Below are 20,538 nucleotides of genomic sequence, written 5' to 3' on the forward strand. Positions count from 1 at the left end.
TCACAGCAGGGGGGTAATTTTCCCATCAAATGAGGTAAGATAAAAGGAAAGGAATTTCCTTCTATCCCGCGTGTTAAAACCCATTTGAAAAGATAGTCTTTACTGTACACTGAATAAATCCAGGTAGGAGGGTCTAGTGCAGTTTTAGACTTGAGACTATCAACGGGGAAAAGAGGTTGTTAAAGGAATTATGTTCGAATTGAAGGCACTTCTGTTTTATTTTCTCTCAGGTTTTACGACCTCTTGTCCCCAGGGTGTGCCGGAGTGCGGTGGGAGCGCTGCGCTGCCTCGGCGTTTCCCCGCTGCCGCCGCTTCCCCGGCCGGGGCAGCTCAGCTGCCGGCCCTTCCCTTGTGGAACAGGCGGCGATCGGGCAGGAGGAGGCAGAGCGGGGATTTCCCTCTTTCCCTCGCTCGGATCCCGTTCCCTCTGCCCCCGCGGCCCCCTCGGCCCTCTGCCCGCCTCTGGGCACGCCGCCCCTCGCCCTCCTTCTCGCGGTGGCTCTGGGCCGGGCAGGCTCCTGGCAGGCTCTCGCCTGGCTGCCCTCCCTGCGGGAAGCCGGGCACACGCGGGGTAAAGTTCCGCGAGGAAAGCAGGGCGGTAGGGCTTTCCGTAATGGCAGAGCCGGAGGATGAAGGCTCCGGGAGGCCGCGGGTCCCCGTGTCCCTGCTGTGCCGGCTCGAGTGTCGCGCCGCGTTTTTCCGCCGGGGTTGGCGTTCCCCGCGCCAAGCTCCCGCGGTGCCCGGAGCAGCGCGCTGGTTGCCTGGGAGGAGCCGCTGTGTACAGGCTACGCAGGACTGTGCCCAGGCCCCGGCGAGCCGTGATCGCTCCCTGCATCCCGGGAGGTGTGCCCGTGGGCCCGGCGTGGGCGTGGGCGCTGCACCGCGGGCAGGGAGGTGTCAGGGCCGGAGGGGTTCCCGGGCAGGAGCCTCTCCCGAGCAGACAGGTGCAGGCAGCGCGGCTGGGCGGCTCGGGTGCACCGGAGACGCGAAGGCACCAGCATGACTAGTCCTGGCACAAAGGGGTCGTGGCTCTCGCAGCCGACCGTGAAGAGCGTGCTGGTGTATCGCAACGGGGACCCTTTCTTCCCGGGGCGCCGCATTGTCATCCATGAGAAGAAAGTGTCCAACTTTGATGTGTTCCTGAAAGAGGTGACGGGCGGGGTGCAGGCACCCTTTGGAGCTGTGCGAAACATCTATACCCCCCGGGGTGGGCATCGTGTCCGACAGCTGGAGGAGCTCCAGAGTGGAGAGCAGTACGTGGCTGGTGGCAGGGAGGCCTTCAAGAAACTCAAGTGAGTGGCTGAAATGTAAGATTTACAGGGAAACGAATATCAGCACTTGGGGTTTGACACTGTGGCAGTGCTTCAGACGACCCTTCACCCTGTCTCTTTTATTAGTCATTGCGGAAAGAGAACTTAGAAGCTGTGACCCAGAGCAAAAAGAAAAGTGCTTTAGAGGTGAGCCCCAGAAAGGGTACTCATACCATGAGTCACATAGTGACATCTGCTTGACATGACAGTAGAAAAGGAGAGAGAAATAGCCCTTTAACCCAAAGGACATGTGGGAATGGCATGTTGTTGTGATGCCTGTGCTTAGCTGAAGGGCCAGTATCAGTATTTGTGCTCAGGGGTAACAGGGTGAAAGCGATACAAAAGTGGACTGTTGACAGTCCTTCCATGAAGTTGATGAGTCTGGGAATTCAATTCCCGATGCTTCCTTTCTTGTTTATTTTTTAAAAGTCTAAAGTATTCTACTCAGTTGTCTGCCTCTCCATCACTTCTGTTCATTTTGGGTACGTATATAGCCTTTTTATGTCCCTCTTGTTATTTAGAAGATGACCATTTACATTCTTTTTCCTACCTGGACACCAAGAATTAACCTGCCAGTTTGTCTGTTTTCTAGTGAGTCACTGGGAGAATAATGTGAAGGAGGTCTGGGCCCTTAGGTGTTTCCAGAGTGGCTCTGCATGTGGTCAGTAACTATTCCTAATTCTGTCAGTGGATTTCATAGTCTCATTGACTGTTAAATGTTTTGCTCAGTCTTTGTGGGCATTTTTCCTACAGTTGACTTTATAGAAATAAATCTCAAAATTAACAAACCCTTTCTGCAGGTGGTTGAAAATTTGTATCATCAACCACCACCTTTACAGTGTCTTCATCTTGGTTCTGTAGATTGATGACACTATAGTTTTCAGGAGAGCTCATTAGTGGCTCATTATGTTTCAGGAGAAAACTCTCTGTGTAATGAACAGGATCTCTATCATCACCCTTATCATTTCTGTCACTACCTGCTTCTAAAGATTTATTGAAGCTTCTTCCACTTCAGTAGGAAAGTCAGAGAGAAAGATGTATGACAGGCTAAATATAAGCCCTTTTCCAACAGTACTTACTCTTTTCCATGCCAAATGCAGTGCTCAGCTCTAAAAAAGAGCTACCATATCTTTTTGATATTAAACCCTGTGATTCTGTGGATGGCCTGAAGTTGTTGGTTTTCAGCACATCGTGTTCCACCTCCCTAAATGTGTTTTGTGTTTGATAGGCTAAAAGTAAGTAAGTGACATTAGCATGCACTGCTTAGAGAGTTGGACACTCTGGGTTTATCTTGGGTGGGGCATTTCCTTTTATCAGTTCACACTTTATGATCAGAGTTTTATGGTGAGAGTTTTTCAGACTTTTATGGTTGCAATGTGCAACAGGGTACCGAGTTATTTAAGGCCAACAAAGAGAATACTTTAAGAAAAGCTAACCTAAAGAACTGGGTAAAACCAGGCTGTTTTATACATCCCTTGATAATATGTTGTAGTCCTGCACTCTAGAGAGGATAAATGGGATGACTTGAGATCCCTTCCATTTCTGCATTCAGAACTGGAGTTGTTCACTTATTAGTATTTGTTTACATAGTGCTGGAAATGTTAGCAGTGCTTTTATGAGCATTAAAGACAAGCTGAAGGGCTTAATGTTGAAGTTGTTCTTAATTGGGTTGTAGACAGAGTGTTAATTAGGGACACATCTTAGCCAGAAAAGTCAGAGGAGAGGAAGGGTTAATTGGAAGGAAATATTTTCTGAAAGGAAGTGAAGGAATTAAAGAAAAATGTGTATGTTTGTGTAATGTGTCGCAGGTAAACAGTTACAGCTGTGAGAGACCAAAGCATCTGCCTTAAAGGATCTGAGTCTGGTCTGATGGCAGCAAGAAGTTTGATTTTTTTTTTTTTTTTTATTATTATTTTTTTTAATTTTATTTTTTCCCCCCATGATTCTTATTGGACATATTCATTGCTGTGATAGACTGTGCAGGCCTGAACTTTGAAATGCAGGCTTGTAGCACTTGTGTGGGAGCTGTGGGAGTGTCATGGAGAAAGTATCCAAGGAGTAGCAGAAGTTGAAAGTGTCATTGTTCTGCTCAAGCAGTGCATTTGTTTCTTTTCAGATGCCTTACACTGAGAAGTGAATCTTTTTCTTTCCTGTTCACAGTGAATTCTAGACTAAACTGTGCTCACCTTTAGCACATGAGCCAAACCCTGAATCTTAAGGTTTGAAGATTGATAGCTCCGAGGGCATATATTCTATATATACTGCTGATATCTTCAATTTTTAAAGTAAAATAAAACAATCAGCATTTAGAAATTCTGCTTTTAGGAAAAAATACATAGAAATTTTCTTTAAGGGAGGAATTTTTAGCTGATGTTGGTAATTTTTGGCACATATAACAAGTTTTCCAGCTTGTTTTGTCATTTACAGGGGTGCCAAGTTAACACCCGTTTTTTTGATGCATACATGGTGAGGTGTGTTGGTATATTGTAGTTGTTGCAGTGGTGAGTGAGAATGCACATATAGGCTGCACCCCTGTGGAGTTCTTCCCAGCTCTCAGCTTCCTGAAAGAAAACTATCTGTGCTGGAGCTGGTTTTGATTTTTAGCTTTTTTTTAGCATGCTGCGCTACCATCCGCCTCCCTTTGCCCATTTCCTTATATCTGCGCTCATTCATCAGTGGTAGATTGTCCTCTCTCCAGCAGTGTCTTTCTAAACAATGCTGTAGTTTCATTGCTGGCTTGGCTAGCCATTGGTTGGAAGCATTTCTACTTTCTTAGCAAGTGAGAATAGTTTTGTAAAGTTTTTGGTCTGACATTTTTTTGAGTGCCATCATCCAAAAAAGCTCCTTTGCTTCTGTTTAGAACTTTTCAGATTTGCAGGTCCCTGAAATTTGATGACTGAATATCCAGACCTCTGCATAGTGAATTTAACCCTTTGACTATGTATTTGCTTTTCTTTCTCACTGTGGTGAAGTAATTCACAGATGTCTGGACAACAAGAACCACAGTCAGTAGCTGTTGTTACAGGCTGTTGGAACCATTTTGTCTGACGCACTTCTTTTCAGTCTTTCAGGCTGTAAGACTTCTTGGTTTTGGTTTAAGGAGAACTCATTCCTTTTTACACTGAGAGCTTGGAACAGTTCTTATTGTTTGTTTTTAAACATGAAGCTTTTCAAAATATTATCCTATGTTACTACACTTACCTTTCTCAAAGCATTGGCATGCGCTTTCAAGCATGGCCTGGCAGCTTTGCTGTGTCTTAGTGTCCCCTCACAATGAAGCCTTGAAATCCCTGTGACCATTCTGTGATACTTTGATAAATGATTGCCATTCCTTCAAAGAAAGAATGATGTTTTTTCTTTTCTCTCTTCTTTTATTTCTCTTTACTGCTTTTGCACCTTCATTCAGGTCCCATGAATTCTCAACTTTGGCCAAGTAGGAAAGCAAACAAATCTGATCCCAGTCATTAACTACAGAGCATGACATTACTGAAGAGCTGCAGATATGTTGTGAGCTCTGAGGTCTTTTGGTGAGCCTGCACTGATGCTTGGCTTTAGATATACGTGACTTCTCAAATAAGGTCTTCTAGTCTTAAAAGCCTGGTAAAGCACCTTCCCACTGGAAGTGAGAACAGGGAACATCAGAGGGATAACATAATATTGTTCAAAAGGATGTATTTTGTTTACTTGTCCAGTTGAGGCTTGTATTTTATCCATAAAATAATGATGAAGCTGGTATTGGTTCATCCAGCCGCAAGAAACAAGTGTTCAGATGTGTCCACATTCTATTGAAACCCAAGTGGTGTAGATCCTTTTAAACTTTAGCTGATGCCCTCAGTTAAACTCAGGTGTGCAGGAAAACTTTAAATGTCTCAGAGACTTACTGTGAGAAACTAAGAGGCAAGATGATGACCATGAAAAATCCATTAAGGTGATACTGTTCTGAGATTTATTGATCCACCTCACAGTTGTATATGAGCTTCTTTCTGACGAGGGGGTTATTGACGGTCTGTTCTAATCACCAGTGACTTGAAGGTAGGTGGTTGGTTCTCCCCTGTCTTTTGTATAGCCCGGATAGCTAGCCTGAAGATTTATATTAACAGTCTCTTATTAATTATTTACTTTTTCTGTTATTTTGAAGCATGACAAGTTTTAAAACCTTCATGTATGAAAAAAAGTGTAGAATATTTGTATTGTGTAAGTTAGATGCTTCTGTAAGTAATCAAACCTGTTTTCTTTCCACAGCTATTTGGACATTGGAGAAACAAAGAAAAAACCTGCTGAAGTCAATAATGAGGTATGATGGCTGAAATATTGAAGAAGTAAGCCTGTAGTTTGTTAGTGGCATGCCTGCATTTATGCCTGATTTTTTAAATATACGTTTATTTAATTTAATAATAATACAGTTATCTGCCATTCTGCACATATTTTTTCAGTGATTATTACTCTGGTTGCTCTGAGCATGATGTACTGACTGTCTTCTGCTCAGCGTTCTAAATTGCCACATCCAGTTAAAAATTCAGTAAGAAAAAAGATGTCCTGTTGTCTTCATTGAATCTGGTCGTAAATCTAAGGGAAATTTGTACTTGCGGAAAAAAATGGTAGGAATGAGAATTTGGGGAGTTTTGGAGCAGCAAATGTTCTTCAATGTTAGGGACCGAGTCTGGAGAGCTGGCCGGATAAATGACACGTACACCGATACGATTTGAGCATCGTTCTGCCTTTATTGTTTAATTATGCCAACTTATATCTACTTTTGCAAAGATTCACACCCAGTCCCTCTAGATGGCCTCTAATCAGCGGGGGAGCCAACCAGTGCATAACTTGCGAAGGACTTTCAGGGCTGCCTGCAGCCAGGTGCTTTCCAGGCCTGCCTGCAGCCAGGGGCCAGTTCAGGGGCTTTTCCTCAGCAACCCTGGGTTGTCCAACCTTTCCAGGGGTATCATATGCCCCTGTTCTGCAAGGAGTCCCTCGACACTTCAAAACTTGGTATTTCCTCTGAAGAAAGGACATTTTTGTTTGGAAAATGCCAATGTTAGTTGTAAACTTCTGACTAGTTCTAGTCCATAATTTGTCAAGCTCACTTGTTTCTCTTCAGCGGCGCTACGCTGTAGTCAGAGGAGATAACTGCAAGCTTCAAAACGTTTCATATGTGGATTTGTGTGAGATGCATGACTGTGTTATTTTTGCTGTTTTATTGTTTATGGAGGTAACAGTGATTCCCAACAAACATTTGAATTACAGCTTTTGCTTCACAAGAAGCATCAGCTGACTTGTTTTTCAATTTCCTCTGCCTTGTCCTCTCAGGCCACATTTTCAGCAGTTCAGTGGTTTGCATAGCAGGTATCTTCAGACAGTAGGACACCTTGTACTAGAAGATCCTCAGAATTGCCCTAATGACATTTACTGCGATACTCAGAAACTTCTTATTCAGAGGCTATGAAATACAACAATTTTATAATTGAGCATAACTTTGTCACTTGTATTTTTTGAGTGGGCTTACTGAGCAGGAAGATCACATTCAAGCTGAAGATTTGATATGCTGCTACAACTACCCTGTAAATTTACTCTTAGTTGAATAGTTATCAGTACCTCTAGAGCCTTGCTTTTTTAAAGCTAGTTTTAAGGCTGATTATTTTGCTGCAAATCCTTAGAAGATTTTTGATATAAGAGAAAGTCTGTGCAGTTAGAGAAATAGTTGTAAAAGTTGTGAGTTTTTTTACTTAGAGTTGCATGTTTGATAAAAGAAGCTGCTATTATTTTGTCTGGATTCAGTGCTCATTGTATATTATCTTAACACTTTCAGCCATCTCTCAGGGCTTTGAAATAATCCAATATAAACTCCATTATCTCAGCTTTCATCTTCATATTTGACTTATGTTTGCAATCTCCACTGTTTCTCTGTGGAGAGCTTAACTCCCTGTGCATTTAACTTTAACGTGATTGGTTTATTTGGGGAGAGGAGTCATAAAAATGAGACGAAACATAGTAACAGCCTACAGATTTTTGTCTGGGCTTATGGATAACACAACTGTCTTCATGGCCTAATAATTTAATCCTAGGAATGAACTTCCAGGGGACTAGTAACAGGAGTTTTAATGCCTAAATTAGTTTTTGTTAAAATGGTATGAAGCAGCAAGTTCTGGGCTTTTTTTTTTTGGGTTTTTTTTTTTCAGTTGTTCACTTAGAAATCAAAAACCTAGATTTGTTTTAGGATCAAGAGAGGCAGTAGTGTTCCTATCATGCTTAAGTACAAGGATGTCAATTCTGGTTGTACCAAGCACATGCAATTTGGCATTTTCTCCACTAAAAGAGTTACAAATATCTATTTCTGATTCTGGTTAATGTGCAGGGAATCAATACAAAGAAAATTTTATGCAGCAGCTGTACATTGTGTATTTGTATGCAGCTATATGTTTTCTTTTGTGTTAGTTAAACTGCCAAATGCTTGACATCTGCTTTTGGGAGTACTTTAATGTTGTTCTTTGAAGGCAGCACGTCAATTACTTTAAATTCATGTATAACTAGAAAACGTGTGTCAAACTAGAATTAAGCAAGAAAAAATTGATGTTCAAGGCATGGTGTAAATCCTCTGGCAGAACCATCATGCTGTAATAATACATCTCAAAATTTTTACAGTTTTGTTACTGGTAGGCAAAATAGTAAAAAGATTTCATCCTGACCCAAGCTAAAGCTTTGTTACAAATTCTTTCTCAGGTATGTTCCCATCCATCACTTCTTTTGGCAACTGAGTTTCTTGTTTTGCAAGAGAGATCCCTTTTGTACCAAAGGTGATGTGCAAGTCCAAATACACATTAAATGATGTGCTTGAGGAATCTAACAATTAATCTCTTGAGGAAATATGGACCAACAGAGTTACCAGTTGTTTGTTATAAGCTTAATTGTTTTTAAAAGGTACTGAATGTTATTTTCCAATTATAATGTGGAAAGTATAGGCATTTATATTTCTCCAGGCACTGTCTGATCTAGATGGTCTCTCCCTCTACACTCAAAAAGATGAATTTTACTTGCCATTGGGGCTGGGCAAGCTGCTGAAGAACCAACTGAGCTTTTGCATTTGCAAATCCTTTAGGCAACTATTTATTTTAAACTCTCTTTGCTTCATAAAAATATGTTCGCCTGGAACCTCCTTTCTTCTTTGACTTCTTACGACCGACTCTTTGAACACACTGTAGTAAATGAGCTTTGCCATGTGATATTGTAACAGCAAAGAATTACAGGTGCCTAAGAAAAGCGGAAGTATTTTGATTTTGAAGAACCAGGCTCTTGCAACTAAGAGAAAAAAGGAAGCTTATACTGTCTGTATGAAACAGCATCTATTATCAGAAGGCCATAGTAGGCCTGTAGTAAGCTGCTCTACTGTTGATACATTTGCCCTTGGTTGATCTTCTTAGGTAGGAAGAACATCGAGTTTTTTATCTGCAGTTTGCTTTTTCTCCTGGACTTCTAGGACAAGATGATTGTGTGGGCAGCTCTGACACAACTATGTCACGTTTTTCCAGTGAAAAATCACTTTTTCACTATTTTATATAAACTTATTTTAATGTTCCGTAGCTCCTTTTCAATTGCAACTTCTTGTTTTATCATGTGGTTTAGGTGTGGTCACATTTGTAGGAGTGTTTGTTGAATGGAATAATCAATATTTGTGCCAATCATTCTTCAGAGGATTAGTAAAGATTCCTCAAAGCTTTCCTACAACTATGACCTGCATATTTGTGTCTGCATACACCTCCAGAATGTCTCTCCCTAGTGAAAACACTTACTAATCACAAGGATTTGAATGAATGTCTGGACATTTTTAAATTTAAAACCTCTTTTTCTGATCCAGTGCATATCAGTTCTCATATTGGTCACATTCTGGATGACCTAGACATGGGCTAGGACATGGAGTAAAGTGCTTTTGCTTGCTAGGGAGCTTCACAGAATGTGTCTGTTCCTGTGATGAAGTGTGACTGTAGAGTGAAAATGCGACTGGCAGAGTGTCTTCTACCAGGTACAGCCCATCACTTAGCAGCAATTTTGCTATGGGGTCTTGTGGACCAGGCATAGTTCATTGGCAGATCTCAGTGCAGGTCATTTGGCCACTGTGTTCTTGGTGGGATCCTGGGACAGGAAAGGTTCCCTGTTGTCCAGTGCTGGCGGAAGAGGCGAGCACCATGACAGGGGAGTGTGAAGTAGAAAATACAATGTTTGAGACTTGGTAGATATGAACTTAGCACTAAAACTTTCCCCCAAAGCATCTAAGATGATGCTATAAAAGTATTTTGAAGACTTGTAAATCTTGTGTTTCCCTCTGTTCCTCCATATTTCAAAATTAAATTATTCTAGTATCATTTATGGCAATTGTTTTTCTTCATCCTCTGTTGCGAGACAAAGTCAGCACTCATCTCTCAGCAGTAGTATGATTGGACTTATCTGTAAGAATTACATTTTGGAAGTTTATGTTGTTGTCTTGGTTTCACGAATTATTTTGGTATATTCTTGCTGGATATCTAACTTAGCATGAGTAATTCTTTTTCAAGTACCTTCTCATGAAAAATCACAGTAGTTATAATTATTTATTTCATAACTACTGTTTATCATGTCTGACAACATACATGTTTAATCATAAGAAAAATCTTGCCATTTTTCAATTTTTGGGCTCTTGATTCACTTCATCATCTAACTGTCAGAAATGGTTCATTGATATTTTCTCTGTACAGAAGATAGTTCTGTAAAAGGGACTGGTTAGATACTAGAAATGATCCCAGGCTGTGCAAATTACAGGCTTTTGATGTCAAAACAATGTATCTACAGAAGATACTCTTTCCAGCTTCTTTCCTAAGAGTTAAAAAAACCCTCAAACATTTTTTGTGCTACCCAAAATTACTAAACACAGAATACTGTATGGCTGGTAACAAATTGTGTATAAAGGTCTACTTCATGTTCTCTGCCAGAATGCAAAACTAAACGCTCTTGCTACTCCATATCTGACCCATTTGATTAGTTCTACTGCTGGGCAAGAATTTTCTCATTTTCTCATGCTAAATTAATTAGTCATTCTACTGTAAGTGTATTTTAGGGAATAAGGCTATTAAAATGCAAAGATTAAAAAAATGTCATATATGCCTTTAATCTCCTGAGCAACATCTTTAACAGGTTAATGTGATATGCCATTATTTGGTATTAAGTATCCTGGTTACATAATTAGCACAAGAAGACATACAAAACAAATATTCTTCCTGAGTGTTCACAATCCAATACCAGGAGGAATCAGAGAAGAACTGACCAGACATCCAGTTAGAAGATAAGCTGTGCCCTTTTTTTCCTAACTGGACCTGTGAATGCATAAAATTTCTCCTTTTACAGTTCTGTATACATGAACTGTGCAATTTTGAGTATTTTGATTAGCAGATTGCTTACAGATGGATTTAGTTAATTTTTGAGCAGCAGAAAGACTTTGCTTCATGTCACTGGAGAATTCCATAGTCTGTACTGAGTTTGATCTGAAACTTGAAGTTGTTCCCTTCTTTGATTACCACATGCCTTGTTCCGTAGGGTAACTGGTCTTCCCGGCCTGTGAGGAGGCCAGGAGGGAGGGAGGGAAGAGGTGCCAGTACTGAAGCTTTTAATGAGGCATGTGTTAGTCTCATTAATAATTTTTTGCTGTATATTAAATTGACTTACTGGAAACATTAACAACTTTTGCCTTTGATTAAAAACGGTGAAGAAAAAAAAATTTTTTTTGGGAGTTGTTTTTTGTTCTTCAGCTGTTGACTGTTGCTAGCTTCAGGTCCTTCTGAGGAGCCATAAAGGCCAGAGACTTCCTTTTGGTTTAATTAAGTCTAAGGAATTTGGGGAAAATACACAAAATGTGAGAGACAAGACCAGTCAGAATCAGCAGTAGTGTGTCAGTGTCTGAAATGAGTATCAGGATCTATTTTGCTTGAATAAACTCTGTGTTATTGATGCCATCACTGTCTGTGTTGTAAGCAGTGTGTGTACAGCATCATACAACTCAGAGAAGGAATGGGAGATATCCTCGGGATCACACAGATGTGATCTCTTTTGGAGCATTGCACATGCCAAGTGTCTGGGTGGATAAGGCCATGCCGTTGTCTGACTTACCCCAGCTGAAGATTTGGCTTCTAGTCCAATGTCCCAAAATTATGGCAGATCCCGACTGAAAAGTTTTTCTTTCCAGGGCTTAAATAGCTGAGGTGTGACTTCCTGCCATATGTACAGGGAATATAAACTCCATTTCACTTACCATGGCTGAAAAGTAGGGCAGCTTACTTTGGAGGTGAGCAGGTTGGCTTTAAACACTCCGGGAATTGTGTAGGAGCTTTGCAGTCTAGAAGGCTCCCTTAGTCGCTACATGACTGTCTGCTGTGGAACAGCTCATTTCCAGCTCATCTATGTTTTATGTGGGCTGAGAAGTTTGTGTGCAGCCATGGTGTTGTGGCCTATTGCTCAGTTAATAGCAGTTTCAGTTCTGGTTTATACCCACACCAGTAGAAAGACTTGTAGTCTCTGGCACAAGGCTGTTTTGTACTATCCAAAGTGTCATCCAGCGGTGCAAAGTAGCCAGGGAAATGTGAATTATGCAGGTTAGTTACTGCGTAGGATAACTGAAATGGTTTTGTACTTGCCAAACACCTCAGTGAGTTTGACTCTGCAACTTTAGTCAATGTGTAAAAAATGTCCATTTAAAAAAAAGTCATGTTTCTATGAAATAACATGTTTCCTGTGCTGTAATAGGTTTAGAAAACTTATTGTTCTAGTTTAGTTTTGACCACTGAACCTTGAACATTCCTTTCTTTCACATCACAGGGTCGTGATGTGTATCAATGGGGTTTTGGTTGTTTTGACCCTAGTTCTACCCCAGGGAAATGTAAATATTTGTTCTCAATTTTCCTGGGCACATTGATTAACAAACAGGCCATTGTAACAAACTAGCAAAGCCATGGCTCATTGCATGAGCTGATAAATTTGGAATGTGACATTGTGTTGAAATATTGAAAGCTTCAAAAGGTTAGTTATAAAGTGACGTGGGTAATGAGTGAGATGTTCAGAGCACCCAGGAGTGCGTTAGTAGCAGTAAGAAAGGCCAGCTCTTAAACCCATACAAATCAAACCAGCACAGAGCGTCTGGCTCAGACACATTACATTTTTTGACTGTTGTTTCGTTGCTGTCCAGTGTGGCTTTGAAAGTACATATTATCCTGTAAATCATGCAGCTGTTTAGTTGCTCCCTTTGATGGAGGGACACTTCTGGTAAGGAAATTAAAGGAATCAGATAGTGATACCATTTCTTAGCTATGGATGACTGGCAAGTGTCTTCATGGCAGCACTGTGAAAGTGGTGCCAGACCTCTGTCTTTAGCATATGTCTAGTTATTTAATGTACACTGAAAGGAAGAGAAAAGCTAAGAATGGGACATTTCTATTTGAACGTATTCTCAAGTGCATAAAACCTTTCTAGAAACTGAATATGCAGCCTGGCATGTTCAGAGGCTACTTAAAATGCTAATTAATGAACTGTATACTTTTCTTATATACAAGGATTGACTCTGTGAAGTGTCACATGCCTCTTGCAAGTAGCCAACGGGACATTGGGTAGTCTCCTGAGTCTGTCCCACTTTCCAGTCTATATTTTTATAGTAAGTGTGGAGAAATATAGTGCGGCATTCATACAAGCAAACACTCTGTGCATGGGGATCAGTAAATATGTTCACACCAAGCAAAAGAAATAAACTTAATTTTGATACATCTCCATGTTAGGGATTATGTTTCTTACCTTTTACTAGTTAGCACATGTCTGAAGAATGAAGTGAAAACCATTATTTTTTGTCTGTGTACTTCAAACCAATGTGTGCATTGCTCAGAGTCTTTACATGAGCAGCCATTCTCAATGATGGTTTCCCTTTAATGCCATATGTGTGACATTCTCTTCCCAGTCTAACACTTCTTGGAGTTAGAAAGATTGCATAAGCCAGCCCATCCATAGTGTTCCAAAAAGGAGTGGCATGTTTTTTAGTTATTTAGTGAGTTTGACTCTGCGTCTTTTGTCAATGCGTATAAAAATGCCCATTAAAAAATAAATTGTGTTTCTATGAAATAGGTGTTTCCTGTGCTGTAATAGCTTTAGAAAACTTACTGTTCTAATTTTTTTTCATGTAGTCAGCTGAACATAAGTGTAACAGAAATTTTTTAATGAGAATTGTATTAAGGTGGTGTGTATATTTATGTATACTCACACATTATATTCAAGTACACACGTGTGGATATGCACAGACTAATTCAAAATGGTTTTCTTACAGAAACAATTTTTTGTATGTGTACGTATGACAGTATTCCTGAGGTAATGGTTTGGCTGCTGATCATTTAGCTTTGGTTCTGATTTTTTTTCCAACAGTCAACACTGGAAGATGTAAGTACCGGAAGTAGATTGAGCAATGTGTTGCATATGTTTCTTAAGTGTTATGTTTGTGTTTGTTGAATTTGTAAATATTTAGAATATAGCTGTGTTTAACATATAAGGGAAAAATATATCGGATGTTGTTAAAAAGCAGCTGTGAGGGCATGGATTTTTTTACCCTGCTTCAGTTGGATGCTGATGTGCTGTGTCTTTGTGTTTAAAAGGGCTGTTAGGAGACACTCAGAGCTAATCACAAGTTCAACCCCAGTGTATTATGACCCAAGATGAAAGCTGGACTTTAAGGGACTCTGTAAAATGTGTTCTGAGATTCAAGTGTTTATACAGTCCTCAAACACCACAGAGTGATTCCCATTCCCAGAACCTAACCTGTGTTGAGTTTAGCTGTTTTGTTTCGCCCAGACTTTGCAAGGTGCTTTGCAAAGTCATTTCACAGATGGTAACTTCTCTCTGAAACAAGGAAAATCCATACTGCTGTAAGAGGCTCAAGAAAAATCCATACTGCTGTAAGAGGCTCTGTGTGAAATAACTTTTTTCTTTCTTTTTTTTAAAGAATAGAAAAATAAAAATTATGGTGGTTTTGAGAATCTGTGATCCCATGGTATATTTCCAACTGTGTGTAGCTCTTGTTGCCTTGCAAATTCTCATTGGATTGATTGCTTCCAGCTAACATAAAGTTTTCTCTGAGTTTCTCCTTTCTCCCCTGGACACTTTGTGTTGCTGCTGTGTGTTGTCGTGTAATACTTCAGATAAGTATCTCATCACAAATTATGAGTTGTTTTCAACATTTGTCAGTAGGAAACGGAAGCTGCCCTTGAATGGGTCTTTTCAAACAAACTGAAAATGTACAAAATTTAAAGATAAAATCATAATGGGGTCAGATGACTGATTAATGTAAATCTGCTTACAGTTGCTGATGTAAATGGGAAAGTGCTGATTTACATCATCAGAGAATGTGGCTGGTGAAATGAAAAGAAAATAAAGGGGTTAGGGGGCTAGTAATGCTGGTGTCTTAATGCAAGCACAAACTTTCACCCAAGACCACTTTGTTGTTAATATGTAACTCTGCAGTGCCAGAGGGGTCAGGCTATTCCAGACACCAACACTGTGGTGCCTCCTACAAACGCAACAGGAACAGAACTATGTATTCTTTAATTAAACCCCGGGCCAGGTCTTCCGCTGGGGTGGTTTAGTGGAACTCCATACACTTCAAAGGAATGAAATTGATTTACTATGGCTGAGCACTTGGTCTTTTATTAATGTGTACTTCTGTATTTTGAAATTAGGTACCTTGATTTTCATGACCATAAATAGTTTAACACGGATCAGACAGAAGTTATTCTAAACTCTATGAACAGAACAGTCAGATTAGTGAGAAGAAAGGTGTATAGTACGGAAGTGGTGGGTTTTTTCTTACTTCTTCTTTTCCTTTTTAATCACAGTGTAGTCTTTAATCACAGTGTAAGCTTTATAAAACATGGCTTCAGAACAGGCTGGGATTGCTTATGCTGAATTTTTCAGTATTGTACTCAGAGAGCTTAATATAACATGCTGTAGCCAGAACATACATTGGGTGTCTGTGAGAGTTCTCTCTTATGCATCATGGAATTCTGCATTATGCTATGTAGCTTTATACTTGCATATACTTGCAGACTTGCCAGCTTCAAAATTAAAGGTGGTGTACACACCTCATTTGCAGCACCCCTGGTGCAGGCACTTTCCTCCATCTGTTTGGTTTTGTTGGTTTTTAATTTTGCTAATAAAATGTATATTTTCTCCTTTCCTCTCTCTCATTTGCAGACCAGAATGTTCCTGTGTCCTGCATGAACACAGAGTTTATCTTTCTTTTGGCCCCTGAACCAGACCAGGTGTAAAACATCTTCAAGAGGCAAGTTGTCCCAAAGACATTAGTTATCTCTCCTCTTCTAGACAAACATTAGCCTAAGCCTCTGTCAAAGAGCAAGTGGACACAAAAAAAAAGATGTAGTACTCTTGTCCCTGCTGTTCATGTCAGGTGTGCCAAAAGACTTTCCAGAATTTTGTGCCACCAAGGTTCAGCATATTAAAAGCTCCTAGAAACAGATCTTGTAAATGCTAAATTACTTAATGGAATAATAGAATCTCTTAGGTCAAAAGGCACCTTACAGATCACCTGGTTCCAACCCCCCCTGCCATGGGCAGGGACACCTTTCACTAGACCAGGTTGCTCAGGGCTCCATCCAGCCTGGCCTTGAACACTTCCAGAGATGGGGCATCCACAGCTTCTATGGACGACCTTGTTCCAGTGCCTCACCACCCTTAACAGTCTAAAATTTCTTCCTAATGTCTAATCTAAACCTACCCTCTTCCAGTTTGAATCCATTCCCCCTTGTCACTACATGCTCTTGTAAAAAGTCCCTCTCCATCTGCCTTGTGGGCTCCCATCAGGTACTGTAAGGCTGTAATTAGGTTACCCAAAAGCTTTCTCTTCTCCAGGCTGAACAATCCCAAATTCTCATGGTCATCTTAGTATTCTCATGCACTGATTTTTGAAATGTCACTTTATCAAATGTATTAGTATACTAACATTCTTTTCATTTTTTTAATACAGAAGATACATTGATTTAAACAGGCTTAGATAAACAATGCAAGTTTATATTTTGTTCTGGTTTAGGCCATTTTTAGGTAGAACAGACAAATATTTAATCTTTGCCCAAGCTGGTCCCATGTTATAATCCCCTGCAGTTTGCTTGTTTAATAGCAGGCCTCACTTGTAAGGCCACAGAAGGCTGCCAGAAATGTTAATGACCCTCAGAGAGCAACCTAAAAGACAAACTTGCAAGTTGATGCCTCAGTATCTATTATTGGCAGAAATACAATCCTTCAAATAATAAATGAGCTTTTAACATCTGTCAGATTATTGTTTTCTCAGGATTCTTGTGACTGGGCTATGTGCAATCACTTGATGGCCTTCTGAGGCGCGTACACCAAAATTAATGGTTTCATCACCCTTCAGGAACAACTAAGTAGTGAGGCACACCTGGGGCTGTCCTAAAGGGCTCCTTTATGCCTAGTGAATGCTTTCTAGCTGTTCCAGTAATGTGGAGCATTGGAACCTGAGTGTTGCAGGCTGCATCAGAGAACTTAGTTTGAGGGACTATTTGGAGAGACTGTGGGAGAGCTTGAGCAGCATAAGTGAGCATCAGGAATAGATGTGGAATCAACTTTTAGAAAAAGTGATTTATAACTTTACTATTTATGTATTGGATATTTTATAGGGGATTATCCTGGCAACCTACCAGCTACAAAAAAAGGTGTAAGGGCATCCAAGGTTCAGTAACTCCCATTTTGTGTGCAACCTATATTTGGAGCCTGGACATTAGGACCTGATGCTATGGAAGTAGATCAGTATTGTTTTAGCCTTCAGTAGCATACCCTTTAGAAAATTACTTTTTTTTTTCTGTATTCTGAAGCTCTTTATTAGATTGCTTATGCTGAGCAAATAACCCTTTAATGGCTGACAGCAGCAAAAGAAATGTTTTCAGATGTTGTAGTTTAAGGTGTATTTTCTTTCTTTTCCAGTAAATTTTCATTTCAAATTTTGGTGACATAAATGACCAGTTTTGCTCTGAAGAATATGCTTTAAAGAATATGCTTACAGCAAGAATGGCTGTGCTGGTTTGGACAAATTTGGAGGAAAATATCCCCTGAGAGAAGGCAGGTTACAACCATCCCTCCCCCCACTAGGTTCAGGAAAAAAGAAATTTTCCTTGGGGGAAAGTGAAAGAGATAAAAACTATTTATTTAAAAAACACACTGGAAAAGGATAATAATGCTAAATAATGAAACCTCTCACTGTGGAGAGAAACCTGGGGAAATTTCAGAGTCCTTCTGTAGGTGTAATCTCTCTCCTCGTTGGAGCTGAGTTGTGAGCCCACCTCCAGGGCCTTGGTGGAAAATTCTCCTGGTGTGTTCTGATGTTGAAACAGTCCAGAAGAGAAGAAGGGAAAAACTGAAGTCCCAGGAAAACAAAGTTCAACTCTTCGTCTCTCTCCGGAGAAGAGGAGCCGAAAGCTGGCAGAAGAGCAAGCCGGGTGCTTCCTCTGCTCTTGCTGCTGCAGAAGCAGAGGAGTCTGTGTATCTGTGTCCTTGAACAACTGCTTTGAAAAGTTCACTCGGTTTTTCCCTCTCTCCCCTCTCAGGCTCAGTTTAAAGGCACAGAAAGGCATAAAGTTAATTTCTGGGCATAGAACAGCGATAGCAGGTACACATCATAAAGTCACCCCAAGACAATGGCTGAGCTCCTAAGTTATTTGGCAGTTCTCAAAAAAATGTCTTTGCCTCCCCTAATGAGCTGTATGATAAAAACCTCTTACTCTCTTTCCACTACTCTGTAGTACTACTCTGTAGTAGTAGGTGTGAATCTTCCACCTGATTGAGATCACACTGGAATTAACAGCAAGACTGTGAACTGCGGTTACCTTAGGCATTAGTGCATATCTTATGTACAGTCTAGTACAAAATTTCTCTTGGTATGAGGCCAAGACAAACATGCATCTAGAAAATAGATCTCAAGGAGTAAATGCACTGCCTAGTGAATTGCTTGCGTAAAGGGAAGGTCCCCAGCCATTCCAGGAGTCTGCTTCCTAGTCTGGTCTGCAAGCAGTGCTGGCATGATGCTGCACTAACATCTTCCTTGCTGTCTCTCCTGTTGTAGATGTCTCTGGACAAAATATCCCTTTGCACTGAGCTTCAAATCACTGTGCCCTTCTGGTGCTGATTGCTTCTGTTTAGTCTTTTTAGTCTTTGTAGCTGTGCAAAGGCTAATTCTGCATTTCTCCATCCATGACCAGTGTGGGCTTTTCTGTCCTCTGAGTCTCTCAAAAAACAGATGTTTGAGAGGGCTACACAGCTCACAAAGATCTTTGAAAAACAAGTTGAAGTTAGTTGAATTCAGAATAAATATGCTTCTTCTTTAGCAGACACTGAAAACAGATTTTGTTCTACAGATTTACCTGTTGTTGTGTTTTACTTGAAGTGATTGTACACTAAGGAGTGCCAGTATTGCTTTTGTTCTGTTGGTTCCTTTTCTCCCAGGTTTGCTCTCTTACCTCCAGAATTTATGTGCTTGGCATAGAATTTGCAGTGTGGAGCTCTTTGAGTTGTGTGGAAAGTTAGATTTGATTATTTTAATAATAATTTTTAGCCTGTTTGGAATATGTAATAGGTCGAGCTCCTCTCTTTTCAGTGTATGCAACAGAAAGATCTGGACAGCATTCCAGTTGTTACTAAATGAATTTATGTGAAAATTCAAGCAAAGACTAAAAGCACTGGAGTTCAGACCATTTCCCACAAATTAAATGAAAAGTACTGGTTAAGTTAGCACAAAGTGTGATAGAACTGCAACACATCATGTCATTAGACACTGTCATTTACATAGTGACTGGAAAATTGCCAGTTTTAATAAACTTTGTATATCTGTTTGGAAGCATGTCTCTCTGCATACCGGCTGCTTAATCCTTTAAGCTTTTATGGTATTTTTTTTTAGAAATGTAGCCAACTTGTTAATGCATGTACTATAACTCTTGAATGTTTGTTTGGGTTTAACACCTTATTTTGATTTGCTAATGATGAAGAATTAAAAAAATCTTCCTAATGATTTTGGAGTTTGTGTTTATCTTTTTTTTTTTTTTAACTTTCTGTTCATTATAATGACCTTAATGTTGATCTCAGTGCAGTGTGTGTTCAAAAGGGTACGGTGACTAATGCTGGGAATTAAGTAGCCTGTGTACTATCCTGAAGGCTAAAAATCTGTGGTTCACCTTACTTTTGAGTCATTGCCCTAAAATGAGCAGAGTGTTCAGGAACCTTTCTAAATCGCTGGTGGATTTGGATGTAAAGACCTGGACAAGACCAAAAGTAGTTATTATAGTAGCAGAGAGATCTAGCAACGACATTTATTGTTAAAAAAAGAATATTGTTTAACTGCCTGCACCATGGTTATAAGTAATAAAAACTAAGAGAGCAAGAACAGCATTTGGGAGTTTTTCTTTGTGTGTGTAGGACAGCCAAAGATGTCCATACAATTCTGCCTTCTCAGGGCAAACCATATGTTGTCCCATGGTGCACTGTGGTATACTGTGCTGTGGTTGTTATTCATCACACACGTAAACCTGCAGCACTAATTATGTGTGCTATGTAGAAGGTGAAGCTGGAATGGAATAAAATGCATGCTTTAAAGGCATGCTGTCCTACTTGCTGATGGTGGTCAGGGTAAGCTTTTTCCAAATGTGAAGACTGCGTCATTTCTAATTCTTTTGTTCTTGCAGGTCAAGCCAGTTACTCACAGTAGGATCACCGTGTCAGCACGGTTTCGAAAGCCTCTCCAGGAGCCCTACACTATTTTGTAAGTAGAATTTTCACTTAGTGGTGTGTTCACTTCAGGTGAGCTTTGTTTAAAGTGCTCCTCCAAGTTATTTTACTTTGTTTTATTTCAGCCTGGTTGCTAATGGAGATGTTATTAGCCCTGCAGTGCGCCTCCTCATTCCCAGGAAAACACTGAATCACTGGGATCATATTCTTGAAATGGTTACAGGAAAAGTAACCCTCAGAAGTGGAGCTGTTCACAGGTATCAGGAAGCTGAATATTTGCAAGATACATTTGGTGTGCCTAGATATGTTTCTAAAGCTCCATAGGTAGATATAATGGATCATTCCTATTTTATGGGAAGTTCCACTGTAAGAAAATTAAAATACGTCAAAAAACCACAAAGTGGAAATACGTTGACTCCAAATAATTTCAGGTTTCATTTCA

The 20,538-nt window shown here is 40.2% G+C and overlaps 1 protein-coding gene across 1 annotated transcript in view; it reads left to right on the top strand.

Annotated features, from left to right (window-relative positions):
- Positions 1-664: 664 nt before the first annotated feature.
- The window catches only part of DCDC2 (doublecortin domain containing 2), a 56,153-nt gene continuing 36,279 nt past the window's right edge, over positions 665-20,538 (top strand). The window contains exons 1-4 of the mRNA XM_032114079.1: positions 665-1,292; positions 5,553-5,604; positions 20,054-20,130; positions 20,222-20,353. Of these exons, the coding sequence (XP_031969970.1) occupies positions 1,000-1,292; positions 5,553-5,604; positions 20,054-20,130; positions 20,222-20,353 (554 nt within the window). The 5' untranslated portion in view covers positions 665-999. The remainder of the gene's footprint in view (positions 1,293-5,552; positions 5,605-20,053; positions 20,131-20,221; positions 20,354-20,538) is intronic.

Source organism: Corvus moneduloides, chromosome 1, assembly GCF_009650955.1.
Source record: "Corvus moneduloides isolate bCorMon1 chromosome 1, bCorMon1.pri, whole genome shotgun sequence".
NCBI classification, from domain to species: Eukaryota; Metazoa; Chordata; class Aves; order Passeriformes; family Corvidae; genus Corvus; species Corvus moneduloides.